Genomic DNA, 18,353 nt, shown 5'->3' on the forward strand with positions numbered 1-18,353 from the left:
TTAGCAAGATCTTTCATCTCATTAGGATGCAGGGCTAGTGACTGAGACAGTGCAACTCCTGAAAATCTTGTCGACAGTGTCAGGTGCTGATCTCTGTTGCACTTCCTGTTGTCTTAAACACATTTCAGCTACAACAGTTACCCAACTCAGCTGAAAAAACATTAACAGTTATCTTGTTTCTGTTTTGTAAATTATTCTTAATGCTGAGGTAGCAACTCAAGTTCCTGCTTCTAGACCTTTTAGTGTGTTTATTATCTACTGTATTTTATACTTTATTGGAAAGTACTCTGGGAAATGGCCATTTTGGACATATTTGTTCTTGTGAGCAGTTGGGTGCAACTGAAGCTCCCTTCTGCTCTATTCCAGGCCTGGCCTGACTGGATGAAAATGTGGTCTGGTTGGAAGTGACTTGTGTTGGCAGCGGCTAGCTGCCCAGTACTCCCCCAGCTACTCCACTGCTGTATAAAGAGCAGACACAACCGAGGAGAGGAGTTACAGAGAGAAGGGGAGATTGCAGGAAGGAGACCTGCCCTCACTGGAAGGACATGAATGGTATTGGCACCATCTGGAACTGATATCACTTTTCTCCCTTTCATTCAGTTTCACCCTATAACTGAAATTAGCAAAAGCTAAGTAAAAGCTTCCCATTCTGGGCAAGGAACCAGAAACTGAAGAGGGACAGGAGATATACTGTGGGTTAGGGAAATATCAGCAGGAACCCATTAAGGACCAAGCTGTATTGCTTTATGTAAAGCAATTATCTGTTAGATAATTCAGAGATGGTCAGGTGTCTGTGGTAAGCCTGACTTCTTGACTCTGTATAAAAAATAGGAAAAACCCTGATCCTGTGCCCATTAGATAAAGTGGGAGAAAGGATTGGGTGCTGAGAACTGATCCCCAAAAGAGGGGCAGTAACTCACAGTTCTGTTGGATAAGCGACCTGTTGTCTCTGTGAAATGCAGTGTAACTTGCTTTTCATACAATGGATTCTTTAATGCCTCAAGAACAAACTAGGATTTCATACAGTCGTAACAAGACCTATTATGTGTCTCTTCCAGTTAAATTATGCCAAAAGTAGATATGCAGTAGGCATAAGTGACAGGAGAATTGTACCCTAAAAAAAAGAGAAAAAGAGGCATATTATCATTATGTCTAGGTACCTGGAGATGCTATTAACACTGCATAATAATTTCCCAATGTGAAAATATGCTCTCTTTATTCAACTTTTATTTAAATTTGTATACACTATAATATTATATATTTAAACAGCTTAACTCTTAACAATGTATAGACAAAAATATAAATGCTTGTTTAGATAATCTATGTTTTGATAATATTGATATGAGAGACAGTGTACTCAAATGGTCATTTAATTTCCCCCAGTGTGTACTCTGTTATAATCATCTTTTTGTTTTGTTCTTATTTTGCAAGAGAGATGGATTCATCATATATATTTTATCATTACCTATCCATTATGCCTCCAATCCTGTCAACTGGGCTTTTAATCCAGATGGCATAGCAGTGCCCAATCATGTGACAATATGACTCTTGCATGAGCAAGTTTTATCCAGACTTTAACGTGTGTGTGTGTGTGTGTGTGTGTGTGTGAGTGAGTTTGAGTGCATGAATAATTAGTATATAGTAAATGTCCAAAGTTGATATCATGTGTCTCATACCTACCAGAGGGCAATACAAGTAATGCTACTGAAATATAATCTTAAATGAGGGAAATAGTTCTCTTTTAGCTTCTGATCTTCACATGATGCTTCCAGTGGAAGAGAGAAACATATAATTTATCCTCAAAACAGCCCTGTGTTGGAGGTTAAGCAAAGGAATAGTGACCATTCCAAAGCCACTCAAAAAGCTTCATAGACTAAGGGAAGATCTGAATCTGGGATTTTTATATACAGTCTCACTGGGTTAAATCCACATCATTGTGCAAGTGGAATGACTTTTGCTTGCACAACAGACGTTCCCATCCCATTCCTCCTCCTCATGCGCCACCCCTACTGCTCCCAAATCTGCTCCAGAGGGTTGGGTAAACCCCCAAGCAGCTTTGGAGTGGGATGGGGTGCAGGGGCATGCGAGGGAAAGTCCTGTTACATGAGGAGAAGTTGTTCCATTTGCAAAATGACTTAGTTGGATACACTCCATCAGATCCTATGTAGCTCAAGTCCTTCATCTAGCCAATCTTCTGTTTCATATTGTTCCCTTCCAAAGCGACTAATTTAAAATAAAAGTTTGGATGGATGATGTGTTAAGTTGTGGTATTATTTAACTGTAATGGAAAAGAAATGAAATTAAAGATTGAAAATTAATGACATTTGGTTATGTCCCAACTTTGCATGAATACAAGATCTTTTGTACAATGGGGGTTTCTCAGCACTCCTCTTTATTATAGTGCCTTTGGTTCACTGAAAAGTCTCTCCTGGGGGTTAGGGGATCCTCAGAAAAGGCCTGGAAGTTGTGGAGGGGGGCTGTGGTTGGGAGGAGAGAGCAGGAAAGGTCAATGGTGTGAATGGCCTTCTGCTTACACAATGTCTTAATACAACCCACTGCATTTGTATTTCATGTGGAATTCAATTTCATCCAAACAATGGCAAATTTTGAAGTCCACTTCAACTGGAGGTGAACTGGCCTTGAGTTTCCAGTCTTCATCTAAGCATATGTGATAATCTAATCACTTCTGTAATTTTCTTACTGCAGGAATGTTATGTCTTTCCATCCAGCCAACCAGGTGTATCTGTCCCTCCATCCAGATGCAGATGTGGATTAAGGTTTTAAGTATATACACATGAAAAATCCAACAGGTGTTGGCCTAAACCACATGTCAGTTTCCATAGTACGAAGTAATTTTTAGTTCAGTATGTTGCATTTTACTCAAGTATACCCCATTCAAATATTATGCTAAAACGTGAGTGTCTGATGGAACAGGTGTATCCAATAGACAGGCCATGAAGTCATGGTCTTCTTTTTCTGTTCAATGTAGGAAGATCAAGGAAATTACCATCAACAGTTGATGAAAATGATGTTTCTTTTCACAACTTTTGTCATCTTTTTAGCTGGATTCTGCCATTGATGGCCAGAAACAGAAAATCACAGACAAAGGCATTCTATCAATGAAAAAGGAAGAATTACATTTAGAACAAGATGAAGTAAGTGAATGATATTCCTTAAGAAAATAACATTTATTATACATGTATCATTTTGTATATGGAACAGATAGCATTTTATGGCAATCATTATCATATGATCCCCACCTCCATTTATATGTTGCCCCATAACAAAAAGTTCTTTTGGTTGCTTTTACATAAAATGTCAGATTAAAATCATTATCATAAAACTTTTGTGCGTGTGTGTTATGTGCCTTCAAGTCGATTACGACTTATGGCGACCCTATGAATCAGCAACCTCCAATAGCATCTGTTGTAAACCACCCCCTGTTCAGATCTTGTAAGTTCAGGTCTGTGGCTTCCTTTATGGAGTCAATGTATCTTTTGTTTGGTCTTCCTCTTTTTCTACTCCCTTCTGTTTTTCCCAGCATTATTGTCTTTTCTAGGGAATCGTGTCCTCTCATTATGTGTCCAAAGTATGATAACCTCAGTTTTACCATTTTAGCTTCTAGTGATAGTTGTAGTTTAATTTGTTCTAACACACAATTATTTGTCTTTTTTGCAGTCCATGGTATGCGCAAAACTCTCCTCCAACAGCACATTTCTAATGAGTAGATTCTTCTCTTCCACTTTTTCACTATCCAACTTTCACTTCCATACATAGAGGTTGGGAATACCATGGTCTGAATGATTCTGACTTTGGTGTTCAGTGATACATCTTTGCAATGGAGGATCTTTTATTGTTGTCTCATAGCTGCCCTCCCTAGTCCTAGCCTTCTTCTGATTTCTTGACTATTGTCTCCATTTTGGTTAATGACTGTGCCAAGGTATTGATAATCCTTGACAAGTTCAATGTCCTCACTGTCAACTTTAAAGTTACGTTTATCTTCTGTTGTCATTACTTTAGTCTTCTTGACGTTCAGTTGTGGTTCTGCTTTTGTGCTTTCCTCTTTAACATTGGAGACATGATAGAAGTGTATAAAATTATGCATGGCATTGAGAAAGTGGATAGAGAAAAGTTCTTCTCCCTCTCTCATAATACTAGAACTCGTGGACATTCAAAGAAGCTGAATGTTGGAAGATTCAGGACAGACAAAAGGAAGTACTTCTTTACTCAGCGCATAGTTAAACTATGGAATTTGCTCCCACAAGATGCAGTAATGGCCACCAGCTTGGATGGCTTTAAAAGAAGATTAGACAAATTCATGGAGGACAGGGCTATCAATGGCTACTAGCCATGATGGCTGTGCTGTGCCACCCTAGTCAGAGGCAGCATGCTTCTGAAAACCAGTTGCCGGAAGCCTCAGGAGGGGAGAGTGTTCTTGCACTCGGGTCCTGCTTGCAGGCTTCCCCCAGGCACCTGGTTGGCCACTGTGAGAACAGGATGCTGGACTAGATGGGCCACTAGCCTGATCCAGCAGGCTCTTCTTGTTGGTCAGTGAAGCATGCTGTGAGACTCACAGACAGGGTTTTTTAGCAGAGAGAGTGAAACCTGAAGCAGAAGGGTTAAGCTGGAAGAACAGAGCGCCAGTTTTGCCAAGGTCAGAAGCTGGCTGGGAAGTAGATAAGGGAACATCTTGTTGAGGCTCAGAGTGTGGGGGAAAATGTCTGTGAAGAAAGAACTGTGTCTAATGTCTTTGCCTAGTAAAGACTCTTACAAGAAACTTGCCTGGCCTATCTTATTCCTGTTCTAAACGGCTCTTGGATTCCATCCCTGTATGATCTATACATGCACACACGCAACAGGGGTTATGGGCCCAGCTTATCATACATGGTAGCGGGTTCGAGAGCTGTTGACGTGGCGTTGTTGCGGAGAGAAACAAAGTGCGAGAAAGAGGCAAGTAAGAGTGGGCAACATGGCTGTAAATCTGTTATCCGGGATGCCGATGGAGAGACTGAGTGCTGTAAACTACTCCAGCTGGAAATGGAGAATGAGAGCAGTTCTGATTAAAGAAGAGTTGAATGATGTCGTAGAAAACCCCCCTCTGGCAGCTCCTTCAGCAGCGTGGTTGAAGAAAGACGAGAAAGCGAAGGCTTTTATTACTCTGGGGCTGTCTGATTCTCAACTGTTGCTGGTGAGTAATGAGCCGACAGCTATTCAGATGTGGGAAAAGCTAAAAGCCGCTCATGTACAGCAAACTACGGGGAGCAGGCTGTGTTTAGCACGGAAACTTTATCAGATGCGTTTTACAGAAGAAGTGACTATGACAGAGCATCTGGCTGAATTTCGTAGATTAAATGCTGAGCTGCAAGATAGAGGAGTGCATCATAGTGACATTCAGATGGTTTATATCCTGTTATCTTCATTTAATCAAAAATGGGATGTCCTGGTCTCGAGTCTGGAAACTTTACCTGACGGACATCTGAATTTGGACTTTGTGGAACAGAAACTTCAACAAGAGTGGAATAGAAGACAAGAAAATAAGAAAACAGAGATAAAAGAGACTGTGACTGAGCAACAACAAACTCAAAGAAGCAGGCAAGAGACTAAAATATGTTATTTTTGTGGGTCACGTGGACATATACAGAGACATTGTTTAAAGAAGAGGAATAACGGGCTTTGAAAGTCAGAGAACAAGCGTGAACTTTGTTTCTAAGGAGGACAATAAACTCATTAACTCTAAGTGGATTTTTGACAGTGGAGCGTCTAATTGCCTAATCACAGACTCTAGTTTATTTTACACTTCAAAGCCGACGCAGGAGAAGCTTTATCTGGCTGACGGATCGACTCAGGACGCGATTGCAACAGGCACGCTCAAGTTGGGTAATTTGGGAATATTAACAGATGTATTACTGGTGTCTGGTTTAAAATATAACATTCTATCAGTGAGAAAATTGGCTCAAATAGGTTGTAAAGTTACATTTGAAGGGGATAGATGTTTTGTGGGAAAAGATGGTGAAATATGCATGCAAGGGAAATTACAGAATCAAATGTTCATGGTTGAGTGCAAGCTTGATAAACCCATGTGTGCATGGATAGGAGTTAATAAAGATAAACATGATAATTGTTTCCATGAATGGCACAGAAAACTGGCACACGCACATTTCCAAAAGATACAAAACACACCAAAACATAGTCAAGATTTGAAGTTAACACATTGTGAGCATGTGGATGAATGTGAGGTATGTTATAAAACAAAAATGTCTGTGAATCCGGTAAATAAGAGCTGTGAAAGTACAACCACTGAACCTTATCAGCTCATACATGTGGATTTGGCTGGACCTTTTCAGTGCTCAAAAGGTGGAGCAAGGTTTTATTTAGTGATTGTGGATGATTTCTCCAGATTTACACGTGTTCTTATTGAAAAAGAAAAGTGATGCAGAAGAGAAATTAAAGGCATTTATACAGAGAACAGAGACACAATATGGGGTTGTTATAAAGAATATCAGATCAGATAGAGGTGGTGAATTTACCAGTAATTCATTTCAAACATATTTGGAAAAGAAGGGAATAATACAGAGTCTCACTGCTCCCTTCAGCCCATCCTCCAACGGAACGGCAGAGAGGAGGAACCAGTCATTGCTGGATTCATTGAGAGCAATGCTAGCAGATGCTGATATGAATAACACTTATTGGGGTGAATGTATTCTGTACACTGTTTATATTCAGAACCGTCTCATGCACAGAACAATAGGCATGTCTCCCTATGAGAAACTGACTGGAAGAAAACCCAGGGTGAAACACATAGAACGTTTTGGGGCAAAATGCTGGGTACATATTGCAAAACAGTCAAGAGCTCAAGCAGGACACATTTTGGGATTTCAAAATTCATATTATAGAGTTTGGTTGCCTGAGAAACAACAAGTAGTGTTAAGCAGAAGCATAAAGGTGATAGATAAACCTTGGAGAGAGAGTCAACCAGTGATACTTGATAGTGCAAGTAAGCAGGAAGCAGCTGATGTTCCTTTTGGACAGCAAATTCCATTAAAAACTGCATTGACTGATCTTATTCACGGCGGCGAACGTACTGTACAAAGACTGAGAAGTGAAGACATGGCAATGCAAGATACAGACATGCCAAGTACCAGTGCAGGCACAGGTGCAGGTCCAAGTAAAATAGAGAGTGAAGAAGAAATGGAAATAGATAATGTCAGGAGATCAGAGAGAACAACGAAAGGTCAACCTCCTCAGAGATTCACATTTAATATTACACAACATAAAAATGATGAAACAGATGAAATTCCAGTAGAATGGGAAAAAGAAGGACCAATAGATAAAGAAACAATGGATCTAATGTGGCAATTTTGTGTTGAAGAATGAAATGTAACTGTATTATCAAATGAAAGTGAACAAACATGAATATGTGAAATCTGTGTAAATAAAGGAACAAGGAACAAGAACTGAACTGAAAATGTAAATAGAAACTGTAAGAACACAAACCATGTACTGAAATGTATTGTATTGAAAAGTTTAATATTGTAGAAATGTAATGATGAACAATGAAGTTTTGTAATCTGCGAGTCTCAGGTGGGGGCTGTTGGTCAGTGAAGCATGCTGTGAGACTCACAGACAGGGTTTTTTAGCAGAGAGAGTGAAACCTGAAGCAGAAGGGTTAAGCTGGAAGAACAGAGCGCCAGTTTTGCCAAGGTCAGAAGCTGGCTGGGAAGTAGATAAGGGAACATCTTGTTGAGGCTCAGAGTGGGGGAGAAATGTCTGTGAAGAGAGAACTGTGTCTAATGTCTTTGCCTAGTAAAGACTCTTACAAGAAACTTGCCTGGCCTATCTTATTCCTGTTCTAAACGGCTCTTGGATTCCATCCCTGTATGATCTATACACGCACACACGCAACACTTCTTATGTTCTTATGTTCTTAACATTCATCAGCATATGTTTCAGATCATCACTAGTTTCTGCTAGTAGTATGGTATTGTATGCATATCTTAAATTATTGATATTTCTCCCTCCAATTTTCACACCTCCTTCATCTTGATCCAAACCCACTTTCCGTATAAGTTCTGCAGATAGATTAAACAAATACGGTGATAAAATGGACCCCTGTCTCACATCTTTTCTGATGGGGAACCATTTGGTTTCTCCATATTCTGTCCTTACAGTAGCTTCTTGTCCAGAGTATGGGTTGCACATCAGAACAATTAGATGCTGTGGCACCCCCATTTCTTTTAAAGCATTCAGTAGCTTCATGATCTACACAGGCTTTGCTGTAATCTGATTTCCTTCTGAAATTCCTTGGTCCGCTCCATTATCCAACGTATGTTTGCGATATGATCTCTGGTACCTCTTCCCTTTCTAAATCCAGCTTGGACGTCTGGCATTTCTCACTCCATATGTGGTAAGAGCCTTTGTTGTAGAATCTTGAGCATTACTTTATTTGCATGGGATATTAAGGCAATAGTTCAATAATAACTGCATTCCCTGGGATCCCCTTTCTTTGGAATTGGGATGTATACTGAATGCTTCCACTCTGTGTGCCATTGTTTTCCATATTTGTTGCCAGATTTTTGTCAAAATTTGGAGAGATTCCATCTCAATAACTTATAGCAACTCTACTGGTATGCAATCTATTCCTGGTGATTTCTTTCTTCCAAGTTTTTTAAGAGCAGCTTCCATCTCACATTCTAAAATTTCTGGTTCTTCTTCATACAGTTCCTCCGTGAATGAATCTGTCATCCTTGCATCTCTTTTATAGAGTTCTTCAGTGTATTATTTCCATTTTCCTTTTATTTTATCTCGGTCAGTCAGTGTGTTCCCCTGTTGATTATTCAACATCCCTACTCTTTTGGAATAGGGCTCTTGTTCTACCCTTTTTTATTATCCTCTTCTATTTCTGTACAATAATGATTGTAGTAGTATCTCCTTTTGCTTTTGCTTTCCTTCTCTCTTTAACTATTTTAAGAGTTTCTTCAGTCATCCATTGAGGTATTTCTGTTTAATTAGAGATACTATCTTTTTCCATTCTCCCCTGATAATGTCTCTGACTTCACTCCATAGTTTTTCTGGTTCAGCTAGGGTTAAAGCCTCAACTCTTTTCCTTATTTGATCTTTAAATTCTTCTGGGATGTTTGGCATTATGATTGCTTTGTTGTTGTTCTTTAGCTTTACTCTGATTTTTTATATTACTAGTTCATGACCTGTACTGCAGTCTGTTCCCAGTCTTTTTTTCCCACAGAAAGTATGGAACTTCCCCATCTTCTGCTTTCAAATATATAATCGATTTGATTCCTATATTGACCATTTGGTGATGTCCACATGTACAGTCATCTTTTCAGTTGCAAAAAAAAATGTGTTCGTAAGAAACAAATTATTGGCTTCACAGAATTCAATAAGTCGCTCTCCTGCTTCATCTCTATCTCTTAAGCCCCATTACCCCACAATATCTATTTCTTCTCTGTTCTCTACTTTTGCATTCCAATCCCCCATTATTATCAGAGCATCCTGTTTTGGTGTGTGATCAATTTCTTCCTGTACTTCTGCATAAAATCTCCCCATTTCCTCTTCTTCTCTGTTTGCTGTTGGAACATAGACTTGTATGATGGTTATGTTGATAGGTTTCCCATTAAGTCTCATTGATATCACTCGCTCAGACCTTGCATTATAGCTCCTAATTGCTTTTGCTACCTCACTTCTCACTTTAGAGCAACCCTGTTTCTTCTTTATTTTTCATTTCCTGCATAAAATATTTTGTAGTTGAAAGTGTCCCATTCCTATCCATTTTAATTCACTCACGCCAAGTATTGTAATGTTAATACGTTCCATTTCTTGCTTGACAATTTCTAACTCCCTGATTCATGCTTCTCACATTCCATGTTCCTATTGTGTACGTTGTACAACTCCAGACTCTCCTTTCACATCTGTGCGCATCAGCCTCTGGGCTTTCTTTCAGCTTTGACCCAGTTGCGTCATTAGTCACAGTGCTACTTGTCCGTTGTTCTTCCCCAGTAGCTCAGTTAGTGCCATCTGACCTGGGGGTCTCATCTTCCAGCACTATCTCGTGTTGCATTTTGGATAGTCTATTCATAGGGTTTTCATGGTAAGAGGTATTCAGAGGTGGTTTACCATTGCCTTCCTGTGAATCTGGATGCATCTTAGTCTGGTGTCTCAGTTTTGACCATTCCGCCTTGGGTGACCCTGCTAGGTGTCTAGCCTCTTGGTCTGGACTCCTGAATGGCATTGCCCTCAGCTTGTTCGACACTCTCAAACCCCTTCACCACGTTAAGGTGTGCATCCTAGAGGGGGATAAAAAAATTTAATACATAAAGCTTAATACAGCACAAAATATTAAACTTAAACAGCAGAAAAGAAAAAAGAACTAAACAAGTATCTGTGACTAGCTCCTGATACAAATACCAATATTAGTATTAAAGGCTGATCAGCTCCAAGTTTTCCTAGATGAATCGGATTATCTAGACCCTTTCCAATCAGGCTTCAGGCCTGGTATGGGAGAGAGACTGCCTTGGTCGCCCTGCTTGATGACCTACGCCAGGCATCAGACAAGGGGAGTGCATCCCGCTTGGTGCTTCTGGACCTCTTGGTGGTTTTTGAAACCATCAACCATGGTATCCTTCTAGGCCATCTAGCTGGGATGGGATTGGGAGGCACTGTTTTACTGTGGATCCGGTCCTACCTGGTGGACAGGTCCCAGAAAGTGGTACTGGGAGACTACTGCTCGATCCTCTGGCCACTGGCCTATGGGGTCCCCATAGGGTTCCATTCTGTCTCCCATGCTTTTTCATATCTATATGAAACTGCTGGGAGAGGTCATCCGGAGATTTGGAGTATAATGTCATCAATATACTGATGACACACAACTCTCTATCTCTGTACCATCTGATTGCATGGAGGAAGTGCTCATCCTAAATTGGTGGTTGGAGGCTGTGAGGATTTTGGCTAACAAACTGAAACTTAATCCAGACAAGATAGAAGTGTGGCTGGTCAAGGGGAAAGCTGTGCCCAGGGATAGGACTGCAAACTTTTCTGGGTGGGGTCTCAGTCCCCTTGAAGAAGCAGGTCCACAGTTTGGAAGCATTCCTGGATCCTGCCCTGCTGCTTGAATATCAGGTGGCTGCTGTAGCAAAGAATGCTTTTGGCTAACTCAAACTGGTCTACCAGGAGCACCCGTTCCTAGAAGTGGTTGACTTGGCCACAGTGACACATGCATTGGTGACATCAAGGTTTGAACACTATAATGCACTCTAAGTGGGGCTGCCTTTGAAAACAGTTCAGAAATTGCAGTTGGTTCAAAATATGGCAGCCAGAATGTTAACTAGATCGCGGCATGGGGATCATATCACCCCTGTGCTTTGTCGACTCCACTGGCTCCCAATTTGTTTCTGGACTAATTCAAAGTCCTGGTTTTGACCTTTAAAGCCCTAAATGGCCTTGGACTAATGTACCTGAGGTATCACTTATGCCCATATGTACCTGCCCATGATTTAAGGTCAGCTGCCTCTGGTCTCCTCTGCATGCCTGGAATGAAAGATGTCAGATGCCATGGCAGGCAAGTGGGAGAGAGCCTTTTCAGCCATGACCCGCAAGCTCTGGAGTACCCTACCCCAAGAAGCCTGCTCTGCTCTCTCCTTGATGGTGTTCTGGAGACTTTTGAAAACCATTCTGTTCCAGAGAGCGTTTGGGAAGGGCTGAAGGCTGAGGCTGAAGCTGATTTTATTTTCCCCCTTTTTTGAATTTTACCTCTTTTGTCCCCTTTTAATATTATTCCCCTAGATTTCTTAAGTATATTTCATGTATTTTTATCTATTTTGAATTTTGTGTGTGTGTTTTTGTATATTATTTTATTGTGAGCTGCCCTGAATGCCCTATTTTAGGGTAGAAAGGCGGGATAGAAATATTTTAAATAAATAAATAAATAACAAATAAAAAGCTAAAACAGATTTTTCAAAAGCCTGATTATGCAAGGGCTGGAAAAATAAAAGAGTTTTCACCCCGACACTGAGAATACATCAGCGTAGTTTTTTATCTTAGTTGCAAAAGTTATCAAGTTTTAGAATTGTAGTTCTTTCCCAGTTAAATAATTTATTCAAATTTAGAAATAATTTTCATCCATTTATAGCTAGATTATGTTACTGAGATATTTTGGAATTTCTGTTTTGAGGATTTGGAGCGGTTTTTGTGTGTGGTGGCTGGGGTTAAACACTGATTATTGGAGGCACATCCATAGCTGTGTCAATTTAGTTCTTCTGCACGCACAGCACCCATTCATTGACGTTTCTCTTAGGATCAAAAGAAGCCTATTTCACCCAGCCCTGAAAATATACAAGGACCATTGTGTAGAATGGGAGATCTGTGTGCATCTCCCATATACTATCCACTCTACTGCTATCCACTCAGTATGGTGGCCATGAGTCCTACTTTACATAAAAATGTTCTCTGTTTTGAAGGGCTGTTATGGTCTTCTATAGATGTCTTCTGTTTGAGGACTGTCTAAGTATGGTTTAAAGATAAGGAACCATAAAAAGGGAGAGCAGAAACCTTGAAGTTGCCCACCAACTGTTAGCAGAACCTGGTCAGCAGACTGAGCAGGCATATAGTCACCTGGCGACTCCCCTACAATGGTGAGATACATTATTTTAGGATTTCAGGTTGTTTTAAATTGTTTTAAATGCTGTATTTTCTAATTGTTGAAACCCACCCTGGTACCTTTGTTGTTGTTATGTGCCTTCAAGTCGATTATGACTTATGGCGACCCTATGAATCAGCAACCCTCCAACAGCATCTGCCGTGAACTACCCTGTTCAGTTCTTGTAAGTTCAGGTCTGTGGCTTCCTTTATGGAATCAATCCATCTCTTGTTTGGCCTTCCTCTTTTTCTACTCCCTTCTGTTTTTCCTAGCATTATTGTCTTTTCTAGTGAATCATGTCTTCTCATTATATGTCCAAAGTATGATAACCTCAGTTTCATCATTTTAGCTTCTAATGATAGTTCTGGTTTAATTTGTTCTAACAGCCAATTATTTGTCTTTTTCACAGTCCATGGCATGTGCAAAGCTCTCCTCTAACACCACATTTCAAATGAGTTGAGTTTTCTCTTATCCGCTTTTTTCACTGTCCAACTTTCACATCCATACATAGAGATTGGGAATACCATGGTCTGAATGATCCTGATTTTAGTGTTCAGTGATACATATTTGCATTTGAGGACCTTTTCTAGTTTTCTCATAGCTGCCCATGCCTGCCTCCATTTTGGCTAATGACTGTGCCAAGGTATTGATAATCCTTGACAAGTTCAATGTCCTCATTGTCAACTTTAAAGTTACGTAAATATTCTGTTGTCATTACTTTAGTCTTCTTGACGTTCAGCTGTTGTCCTGCTTTTGTGCTTTCCTTTTTAACTTTCATCAGCATTTGTTTCAGATCATTACTGGTTTGTGCTAGTAGTATGGTATTGTCTGCATATCTTAAATATTGATATTTCTGTCTCCAGTTTTCACACCTCCTTCATCTTAGTCTAATCCCAGTTTCCGTATGATATGTTCTGCGTATAGATTAAACAAATAGGGTGATAAAATACACTCCTGTCTCACACCCTTTCCGATTGGGAACCAGTTGGTTTCTCCATATTCTGTCCTTACAGTAGCCTCTTGTCCAGAGTATAGGTTGCGCATCAGGACAATCAGATGCTGTGGCACCTGCTTTTCTTTTAATGCATTCCATAAATTTCCATGATCTACACAGTCAAAGGCTTTGCTGTAATCTATAAAACACAGGGTGATTTCCTTTTGAAATTTCTTGGTCCATTCCATTGTCCAATATATGTTTGCGATATGATGTCTGGTGCTTCTTCCCTTTCTAAATCCAGCTTGGATGTCTGGCATTTCTTGCTCCATATATGGTTAGAGCCTTTGTTGTAGAATCTTGAGCATTACTTTACTTGCATGGGATATTAAGATATTTAAAGGTACCTTTAAATTATAGTAATTATTTCTAAATGTGCTTCTATACCTAAAAATTACCACAGGGGTAGCTAATCTGTTGCCTGCAGGTGCTATGGTACTTGCAAAGGCTGTCACTGGTGCCCCCAACAGGTAGCCCAGAACCTGAGCTTTCATTTTTTTAAAAAGGTATGCCTCCACCCTCCTAGAAAGAAAGTTATAGAGCAAAATGTGCAGGTACCCTTCTAAGTGATTTATGTGAAATGAACGGGCCTGGCTGTACCTGCCTGTCAGTGTTATTAGCCAATTAATGAAGTCAGAGATAGGATTGATAAGTGAGTTATTTGGACATTGGGCAGTAGAAATCCCTGGACTCCTGAAGAGCTGCTGCTTTGCCCTCCCTTTTAGGGAGCACTTTTCCTGTTTCTTTTTTCCTGGTCCTTGGCATCTCCATAGCTTGTCATTCCTTTCCCCCTAGCAACCAGGATTAATGTTTCCTGTGCTGGTTCGCCTGAGATCAGGTAGTACTTAAAATATGTTTTCTGCAAAAGCTACTACACAATAAGAGTGGGTGAATATTAAAGAATCCCCTTCACCCCTAAAGGACTAATTAAGTATTCACTGTATAGTTAATTTACAATACAGTGGTATACATGTCTACTTAGAAGTCAGTCTCTTTGTTTTTAATGGGGCTTCCTTCAAGGTAAGTGGGTACAGGATGGCAGCCTAGCCTTTGATTTAGGGTTGGCATTGAAGAAAAACAGGTTTATTGTGCCTGTAACAGCTGTATGGCAGACAGAAATTAAACAGGTCAAGCCTTTAGTATTGAAATATAATTATGGGGAAAGCTTCACGATGACTACTCTCTCTGATTTTGTGTTATGCCATGCCCCCATGGCAGCCATGTTATGTTATGCCACACCCCATGGCAGTCATTTTGTGTCTGGTGCCCCCAGCACTCTCAAAATTTGAAATGTGCCTTGTGGTCCAAAATGGTTGGCAACCCCTGACTTACCATATGCAAATTCTATACAAATTGTTGCCCTCTTTTGGTAATGCAAATCCTCTCTTTGGCAATGCATAACTTGTAAACCTTCTGCTCAATGAGGAGCAGAGGAAAAGGTCTGGATGAGATATGGGAGGTGCAGTCAAACCTATTTTCACAATACCCCATGTGGGTATGGGTGTATACACCCATATGCAATTGATGGAGGCAGAGGGGTAAAAACTATGGGAATTTTCAAATAGTTACATCTCTCGTAAAACTTGATTGTGACAAGTGTAACAATGTCATTTTAAAAACGCACATTTTTTCACATTGTAATGTAATGGATGTTTTTATTAATCAGTGCACATTTTGGGTTGGATCCAAAGGCAAGGCTGCCCGTCTGTCAATCACCTGATGTCATAGGAACTTCAGGTGATACTTTCCTTTGAAGCTGCTATTTTCTGGACTTCAAAGTAAACCCAAAGGCACACACTGATCTGCCCAAGATGGGAGCGTGACTTCAAACCCCACCCCTTGTGTGGAGAAGTGCAGAGCAGATTGAAGGTGGGTGTGCCTCAGGGTCAAATTGGACCTTTTGGGGGGGGCATGATTGGCCCAGAAAAGGCTGGAGGTTCCCCACTCCTGATTTAGTTAAACACCACCCAGGAAATTCATTTAATGTGTTTTCTTCTACTTCTACTTAAATGTGTATAAAGTCTTTTTGTAAGGTACACATTTATTCCAGATTTGCCAAAAGTTAACAATTACAGATATGCAAATAAAAATGTATAAGTAGAAACACTTGCATGAATCTGTTTTTCATAACCTGCCCCTGGCCTTCTGTTGAAGACAGATGGATAGTTCTTATGTGCCCATGTGAAGCTTTTTAGGCTCATTAAATAGTGGAATTAACCATATGAGACGCATACAAATCTGGCTTTACACTGAGTCAGACCATTAATACATCTAGTTCAGTATTATTTACACATTATTATCTACACTGATGACTGACAGTCTTCATCCCCATCAGCTGCACTAAGCTGGACATGGTGCAGCAAAATAAAATAAAACTGGCCACCACCACCTGTCCTGGCCAGCAGGACTGCAGATATGTGGAAGATTTGCAGTTTTCTGGCCCCTCTTAGCACTGGTCTACCCATTACTTCTTTTTTTCTTTTTCCTTTTTAAACTTTCATTACAATTGTATTGCTGTTCCAAAGAAAAATGTTAACTAAGTTCTTGCTTTTATGGAAAAGCTGCAGTTTACAATGTCAAGACATAGTGTGCTAATCATAAGATTCTGCAGGAAACATTGTAATGAAGAACTATTAAATCAAGCCTTTTCCTTGCAAAGCTTCATGCTGTGAACTTGACAGCATATTCTATAAATGAAATAATACAAAATTGCTTTAAAGCAAAAGTGGAGCATTATCTTCATGTAGATTTCTGGAGTACCCAAACCTTATCCTTTCAGAGAAAAGATTAGAACATTTAACTAATTTTATTACAATACTATTAGTAAAATCTTTTGCTGTTAGGTTGAAGTCTGAACTCTTGCTTCAAATTTATTTAGAATCCTGTAGCTAATTGTTATTCTTAGTTAATAATACAGGTGTAATAAGAATACGTTCAGAACTTATTCTCACTTTCAAGCAATAATAGAAAAATAAAGGTAAATATACAGTAACATATTTCATTTCTAGACCTCTTTAAACAGTGGCTGGGATTTAATGGAACTTGGTTTTGTTTTCTAAGCTGAAGATTTTATCCAAATGATTCAACTATTTTATCCAAAACCTTGCTTAGTTTACTTAAAAAAAACACAAACCCACCCCAGTCCTCTCAGTTCCTCATATTATACTCAGTTCCTCATATTATACAGCCACAAGAGTGGCTGTATAAAATATTCAGCATGGATGTTTTGCATTCCGCAATGTTAAATTGAAAATACCCCCTATGCCATTCTGATGCTTCCCATAAACTCATTTCATCATTTCAAAACAAAACCTTACAAAACTTATAGTCCTGAACTCAGAAACACTTACTTAACAACCTTCTAATCTTCATGGTGATACACAAACCAGTGAAGGAGAATCCAGAGTTCAAAGTGTAAGAGAAAAACACCACACCCCTTTTGGACTTTTTTCTGTCAGTTCTCATAATTGATTGAAATTAATTACAAATCAGCCATGTTCACAGAGTACGTGTAACCCTATTGACCTTGCTCCATACTCTGACCTTCATCTTCTGCACTTTAAAAATTAACAAACTACTTGGCTGATTTTTACTTAATTTAAGAAATTTAACATTGGAGTCAGTGATAAGCATGGGAACCAACTGTCAGTGTTCTAAAAGCCAGACTCACAGCTGCTGGGCTTGCCTAATCATGAGGCCACACCCACACCAGACCTTGATTTCACTTTAGACCAGGGGTGGCCACTCTGTGGCTCTCCAGATGCTGCTGAACTACAGCTCCCATCAGTCTCAGCCAACACAGCTCATGGTCAGGGATGATGGGAGCTGTAGTCCAGCAGCATCTGGGGAGCCACGGAGTGGCCACCCCTGCTTTCGACAGTCATACTTCCTCCAAAGAATCCTGGGAAGTGTAGTTTGTGAAGGGTGCTGAGAGGAGACTCCTATTCCCCTGATAGAGCTCCAGTGGCAAGAGGAGTTTAACAGTCAGCCGTTCTGATTGAAGCTCTGTGAGTGGAACAGGGCTTCTCCTAGTGACTCTCAGCAACCTTCATTAACTACACTTCCCAGGATTCTTTGGGAGAAGCCATGACTAGACAGTAAAATAAAGGTCTGGTGTGGATGTGGCCAGGGACATCTTTGTTTTAAATTTGGGTGGGAATCTACATGTGCCTTCTGTAGAATAAAAAGGTGGGGGAAACCTTGAAAAAGAATGATACTGTTCACAATGCTTTCCTTTTGGAAAGGAAAGGGGCTTCCCTTCTGCCCAGTGCCCACCCATCCAATTTCCTCCCCTCCCCTCCCCTCCTGCTTCCTCACTCCCCCTCCCCTTTCTGCCCTCCTCCACCCCCCTGCCCCTCCCCCAGGTCAGTTTCACCTATCCTATGCATGACTGCACAGGAGTAAATCCCACTGAACTCAAACCTGCCCTTCCTTCCTCCTCTCACCTATCCCTTCCCTCTTGCCCCTTCCTTCCCCCTCCCTTGCAATGTCCTCCTTCCCTTTCCCTCTGCTCTCTCCCTCCTCCCACTCTGTGGTCAGTTTTGCCTATCTTAAGCATGATTGCAGGGGAGTAAATCCCACTGAACTCAATCAGCATGCAAATGATCGAACTTGCCCTCCCTTCCTTCTCCCTCTCATCACCTCCCTTTTGCCCCTCCCCTCCCCTTTCCTTCACCCCTCCCCCTCCCCTTCCAATCCTCTCCTTCCCCCCTT

The 18,353-nt window shown here is 40.5% G+C and overlaps 1 protein-coding gene across 1 annotated transcript in view; it reads left to right on the plus strand.

The window, feature by feature from the left end:
- The window catches only part of DCDC1 (doublecortin domain containing 1), a 574,603-nt gene that overhangs the window by 205,177 nt on the left and 351,073 nt on the right, over positions 1-18,353 (plus strand). The window contains 1 exon segment of the mRNA XM_061610560.1: positions 3,063-3,155. Coding sequence (XP_061466544.1) covers positions 3,063-3,155 — 93 coding nt within the window.

Source organism: Rhineura floridana, chromosome 2 (genome assembly GCF_030035675.1).
Source record: "Rhineura floridana isolate rRhiFlo1 chromosome 2, rRhiFlo1.hap2, whole genome shotgun sequence".
NCBI classification, from domain to species: Eukaryota; Metazoa; Chordata; class Lepidosauria; order Squamata; family Rhineuridae; genus Rhineura; species Rhineura floridana.